The following is a 6,760-nucleotide window of genomic DNA, read 5'->3' as shown; positions in this document are numbered from 1 at the left end:
TCAGAGAGATGAAGTTAGACGAACTTATCTTAAATGGGTCCATATCAAAAACATCTTGACAATTATTCTATCTGCCCCCAAAATTTTATTTCAAGTTTCGCCACTGGGTAAGTTCTACCACTAAAGTGCCAATGAGTAATAACTCAAATGACATCTCCACATACTCAATTAAGAAATTGCGGGTTCGAGTTTCATATTTTGGTAAAAATAAAAAAAAAATTCTACCACTAAAGTTAAGGGTGGCAAAACGGGTCGAGCCCGTCGGGTCGATCCGCTAAACCCGCTAAAAAAGGCGGGTTGGGCTAGGATTTGGAACCCGCCAAATTACAAAAATCCGTCAAACCCGCACCGCCAAATTGGCGGGTTTTGGCGGGGCGGGGCGGGCCGAAGATTTTTGTTTTTTTATTTTTTTAATTAAATAAAAGAGTGATTACTGTTATAAAATTAATAATTATAGAATTTTTAATCACTTTTTTTCATTTTTTGTTTTTATTCTTCTTTAGTTATTAACTTTATTTATTTTATTTTATAATTTCGTATATATACTCAAATTATGTGACTTATTTTTTAAAATAAAGATGATTCTATTGACAAATATTATTTTGAACAATTTTATTGAAGTTAAAAATTAAAAAAAAATAATAAAAAAATTATATTATAATTTGACTATTTTTTATTTGTATTTGATTTTTTAATTATTATTTTTTGGTTAATTTTAATAAATTTTATTTTTCAAAAAAAAAAGAAGCGGGCTAGCCTGCCAATCCGCCATAAAACAGGGCGGGCTAGCATTTTGAACCCATTTTAGTTGGCGGGGCAGGCCGGTCCGCCCCGTTTATAGGGCGGGCTTAGGCGGGGCGGGGCGGGTTGGGGCGGGCCGGCCCGCTTTGCCACCCCTAACTAAAGTTATGTTATCAGCTTATTATATATTAATTAATTAATTATAATTATTTAGCGGATTAATTCGCTTAAACAATGATTAGTCTTTGTGATGTTGGGTTTGGGAATACCGACCCAAAAAATAATTCATAATTTTATACTCTTTTTAATCTTTTATAACAAAAACCTAAAAAGTTAGAACAGAAATTGTAGGATCATAAGCTTTGTGTGTAGAACGATGGCGAATCCAGTTTCCGATTCACACAGCAACACCGTCGCGGTTCAAGCCACCAACGACGATGCTTCCGCTAGCAAATTGTACCAAACACTCACTTTAATTTCTAGCTCTGCTGCCTTTTTATTTTCATAGCGATGCAAACATTGCTTCTATTTTTATTTGGATGCATGAAAGTTGTTTATATAAATGGTTGTTCTCAACATTGAAGGATGCTGAAGCTCATGCTTTGATATTTTTTTTTTCAATTATCCTCTTTTGAATACTACTCTGTAGAATTTTTAACATTCCGTGCCATTGTTTCTCTGCCTTTATCAATTGCTTTTGTCTTGCTGTACAATAGGAACTTGTTATTTTAAATAAGCTAATGTGTTCTTAAGCACATGTTAAAACGAATTGTATTGTTAATATTGGTGAATATTTGCTTTCTATGAAATGTTTGAAGGTCATGTGTGAAGAAGGGATACATGAAAGATGATTACATTCATTTATTTGTTAGAAGGCCTGTGAGGAGATCACCAATTATTAACCGTGGTAGGATGATTCATCTTCTCTAAAGAATTGACTGTTAAAGAGCTCGGTACTTGATGTTCTTTCCTTCACCTTCTTATTATTATATTTTCTTTATTGTATTTATCTTTTGTGTTTCTGAAGGTTACTTTGCTCGTTGGGCTGCATTTCGGAAGCTTCTCTATCAGTTTCTTGATGTTGAGAAGAAGGATGAAAATGAACCAATAAAGAAGCAGATATTGTCACTTGGAGCAGGATTTGACACAACATATTTTCAGTTGCAGGTGCTTGGGTTTCCTTGTGACTTGTGAGTTGTTATAATACTGTGCAGTTGTACTTAAAAGTTAATCTGCTTCGGCCTTCTGTGAAAAAAAAGTTGTATGTTTGCTATCATTTCGGATCCAACTAGGTTGAACATAACTTTGGAGTCAGATCCAAAGCTTTTTGCATTTCAATATTTGTAAAATTTTATTGTTGTAACCTTGTATTTAACAGGATACAAGGACATTTTCTTACTTCATTCTTAATAGTAATCTTTAAGAACCTTCATGTTAAGATTCAATAAAAAATTTGATATGTTGCTCAATTGGAGCCTTAGGTTTTTAGATTTTATCCCCTCATTGAGAGGTGACTTAAAATGTGCACAAAAAATGTGAAGTTTTGCACTTGTATCATTTTGCTTAATTCAACTCACCTCACCTATGAATCATGGGTTGCCAATTTACAGTCTTAACTCCAATGTAAAGCTATCTTCTTTCAGGATGAGGGGAAAGCACCGTATTTGTATGTGGAAGTGGATTTTAAGGAGGTAGAAACTTGAATTCCTTTCAAAGTTTAGTTGCCGATGCTGCTCTTCCTCTTTTGAGTTGGATTGGTCGGCAAATTATGATCAATACTGTTTGGTTTGACCATATATTTATACACACACATATATCATGAAGGAAATAAAGAACTATAAATAGATTTTGAATCTTTAAGTTTATTAATGCAGCTGCAAGTGCAGAAAGTGTGACTAATACTTTTTGGGTAATATAGGTAACTAGCAAAAAGACAGCACTTATTGAGACTTCCAATCAATTGAGGAACAAAGTTGGAGAAGCAGCAGTGATATCAAGAGGTAAGAACGCTGAAGATGATGCTTTATATCTTAGGTCAATTATGTGATGTTTATAGTTTTATGTTATCGAGATGTCTGGGTTGGCACATTGTGCCAGCATGCTGAAATTGAATTCAAGAGAGATTGCCCTTCTAGTTTTACAACCACTTCTGCTCGCTAATTGTTTAAAGAAGAGTGGGTCGTAAAACATAATGATTAAAATTCGACATATTGGCCCTTGTGGGATATATTGATTTTTCTACCAGCAAAATATGTACCTTTCTCAGAGCCATTGATGTGTCTAGTAACTCCCACTAAGTAGTTTTCAAGTGTGGAGCAACTTGGTTATGCCTGCTAGTGGAGGCATGTACCCCCAATCTTGTATCAATTCTTCTGTCACATTGATTTTGAATTTACCTTGTTTCCTTAAATTTAGAGCTCTGCATATGTAGCACCTTTGTTCTTTCTTAGATCAAAGTCTCATTTTCCTTTGTCCCAAACTCAATATCAGTGACAAAGATTTCGTCACTTTAAAATTTAAATCAATGTCAACCTCAAAAGTTGCTATAGACTGATGCTTGTAACGTTTCATACTCTCATTCTTTGCTAGAGAAGGGAGAGGTGCTCAGTGATCACTACAAATTAATACCTGCTGATTTGCGAGATAGGCAACAATTAAGTGATATTGTAACGCGAGCTGATATGGATCCGCGGTAAGTATTAGGAGTCAATAGTCATGTATCTCTCTTTCGCTGTTTTGTATAAATTCGTGGTATGTATTAGGAGTCACCTATCTCTCTTTCACTATTCTGTATAAATGACAATTTGTTTGAAGGCATTGGCCCTTTCTAGGAAAAGAGATGAAAATAATAGATAAGACGGCTTTTAGAATTAGGAGTAAGACAATCAAAATAATTTTAGTGACTGATGATATTCTATCCTGTATTTTTTTTTTCTGAACTTCTCTCTACAATAAATAAATTGTCTTGCAAATATATTTTTCTGTTATTTTTTTATTTAATTTTCATGTATTTCATGATCAAGGAATGATATATTGATTCCTTTCAATGTTGGTATTAGTCTGCCGACTTTTATAATTGCAGAATGTGTTCTGATCTACTTGGATCCCGATTCAACTCAGGCAGTTGTTGGTTGGGCATCCCAAACATTTTCAACAGCTGCCTTTTTTCTTTATGAGCAGGTTACCATCTTCATAGTTTCTTATTCTACTCTTTTATGAGAATGAAAAGTAAGATCTTTCATTATATGGTACTTTGTCAACAGATCCACCCAGATGATGCTTTTGGGCAGCAAATGATGAGAAACTTGGAGGTACGAATACTTAAAAAAGGATAACAATAAAAAATAATAAAACAAAAAAAATAACAGAATAAAAAACTGATGAATTGTTAGATACGTAGATACTAGATACTATAGTCATTGATGAGGGATGCCTACAAGCTATGACTCAAGAATATAATTTGTTTCTCCTTTTGTGTGTCAGAGTCGAGGTTGTGCTCTCCTGGGTATTCATGCTACACCAACTTTACATGCAAAAGAAAAGTTATTTCTGGACCAAGGATGGCAGGTACATGATACCATTTTCGTTTGAAAAAGAAGTCTTTTTTTCTTTTTCATTGTATCTGATATATGATGTAATGTTCATATGGAAAGTCTTTTAATAAAGCAGTTATCTAGGCATGAGTAGCCTGAGAATGAAGTAGACTAAACTAGGAACAAGTTTGCAACTTTTCAACAGTTCTTTCGCATAGGATTAAAAATTCTCATTTGGAGATTGTTGTTGATTTATATAACTTTTGTCATTCAAGCTATAGTTCTTGATTAATCCACGTCTGAATATTTTTGGTGATTAAATTGTCTTCAGAATACATTTCTTCTTAAAAAAAAAAAAACAAAACAAACACAAGAGACTGTCTTCAGCATCTTAGTCAAGCACGCCATGAGTGAGATAGTGTGCTCTGAGAGAACCTTCAGCAAATTATAGAGTAGAAGCCTGGATTTCTCTTCTACATCTTTTATGCCCCTCTGTTAAAGATTCACTCATTCCATTTTGATTATGAAATCATCTGTAATTCTGTTGTTTTTATTATTATTATTATTATTATTGATCAATGTGTGTTATTCTAGCACTAGCTTATCAGCACTCTTATGATATTTGTTTCTTTTGTTGGTATCAGAGGTCGGTTGCCTGGGACATGTTGAGAATTTATAATGATTTTATTGATGCACAAGAAAGACGCAGGTATTCCTCTTCCAAATTAGAAGTGGAAGATTCTGTTATAAATTTACAAATTATTTAGTGTCTTCTGATAGTTTAATGGTTGACAAGATGTTTTTTCATGCCAAAAGACACTGATTGGTGATAATTGTTTAGGATTGAGCGGCTCGAATTGTTTGATGAATTTGAGGAATGGTACATGATGCAAGTGAGTTCATTTCTTTATTTCTGGCATGACTTGCAATCAAAAGTTTCTGACCTTTTAGTTACATTTCTCTCTCTCATGCATATTTTAAGCAAGAAATTTTAACAAGGGAAAAAAATTTAAAAGTAACCATTGGTGGTTCATATGACTTACATTAAACAACATTCTTTGTCCTTAATAGGAAAGACTAAAAAGAGTTCCTTTTTATTCTTCCCAGTATTACTATCTGAATTGTCTTTCCAAATCACTGATTTTTCAGGAGCACTACTGCGTGGCTATTGCAATCAATGATGCCATGGTATGTATGGTCTTGTTCTTTCATATTTAGCAAATTGGTGACATAATTTCCATTTACAATGAGAGGGAAATAACATCTTGCCCCGAGTTGAAATTGTATACCAAATTTACTTTCAATGTAGCATTTCTAGCTGTAACTCTGCCTATGTTACACAGTGTCGTTGATCCATGCAGTCGACCCCACCTAGTGGGATAAGGTTTTGTGGTTATTGTAACATTTCTAGCTGTCAATCTGTCATATAGTAGAGCATGGTGATGACATTGTATTATTTTCAATAAGAAATGACTAAGATATGATGAATATGTCTTAATAAGTGATGGGGGCGATGAATTAATTGCCTTTCCCTTATTTTCTTAAGTCATGTTTGATTGGGGGTAGAAATGATATGGAAATTTTCAAGGATGAGTTTGATTCAGATTTACAGTTGGAACTTATCCTTCAAAATTGCATTTTACCCTTAATGTAACATGGGAGATTTGAGGGATAATGGTGGATAAGCATTTATTTACTTTCTGATTTTTCTTCTATGATGATGCAGGGCCTTTTCAGGGATTTTGGCTTTATAAACGAGGAGAGTGTACCCCATTCCTCATGAAGCACGAGGATACAGTTCCATAGCATATATCTATTATATTTTTCTCTTGCCATATGTGGTTGTAACTATCGATACATGAAAGCACTGATGCTGACATGTGCCAGCTCATTCTGCTGGGGAGTGTTGTGTGATAAAAAGGTTCTCAGAACAAATTGTTCATTTTTTTTCTTTTAATATCATTTCTATGCAATGATAGTGTAAAATTCTTTATGTACACTGATAGTAAATAGAAATCTTTTTTTTTTTTTTTGGTTAGAAAATTGAGCAAATTGGATGATTAGTATTGTGTATGGACCCAGCTGTTAATATATTGTTTGTTTGAAAAAAAAAAACAGCACAAATACTTTCCCTTCTCTGCTAGCTGTTTGGCAAAGAAAACATGGTGGCCCCCACTCAGACACCATCAAACATTTCTTGTGTGGAGGATATTTCCAAAAGGAACATGCATTTTGTTTTTTGTTTTGCAGCACAGTTTCTCCATGCCTTTGTGTGGGATCATTCTGCATGCAACCCTTTTGTTTTCTCTCTCTTTTGGAATCAACAGAATTCATTGGGATACTAGATTTTGGTGTTCCATCCAATGTGGATTAGGTTGATCACTGGTCAATGTACTTTGTCTGATGAAAAGAGTTGCTTTATTTGTTCTGTTGTGTTGTTCAAAACTTAAACAAGCTGTGTCTGTGTGAGAGAGAGATAGAGAGAG

The 6,760-nt window shown here is 34.0% G+C and overlaps 1 protein-coding gene across 1 annotated transcript; it reads left to right on the top strand.

Moving 5' to 3' along the window:
• Positions 1-956: 956 nt before the first annotated feature.
• Positions 957-6,317, top strand: LOC112744403 (leucine carboxyl methyltransferase 1 homolog). The gene is made up of 13 exons (XM_025794014.3): positions 957-1,197; positions 1,560-1,648; positions 1,769-1,908; positions 2,385-2,432; positions 2,660-2,741; positions 3,331-3,433; positions 3,801-3,921; positions 4,005-4,052; positions 4,225-4,308; positions 4,919-4,983; positions 5,116-5,167; positions 5,424-5,462; positions 6,001-6,317. The coding sequence occupies exons 1-13, from the start codon at positions 1,118-1,120 to the stop codon at positions 6,055-6,057; spliced, it is 1,008 nt and encodes a 335-aa protein (XP_025649799.1). The 5' UTR covers positions 957-1,117; the 3' UTR covers positions 6,058-6,317.
• Positions 6,318-6,760: the final 443 nt, after the last annotated feature.

This window comes from Arachis hypogaea, chromosome 14 (genome assembly GCF_003086295.3).
Source record: "Arachis hypogaea cultivar Tifrunner chromosome 14, arahy.Tifrunner.gnm2.J5K5, whole genome shotgun sequence".
NCBI lineage: Eukaryota > Viridiplantae > Streptophyta > Magnoliopsida > Fabales > Fabaceae > Arachis > Arachis hypogaea.
This window is presented reverse-complemented; position numbering and strand designations above follow the sequence as displayed.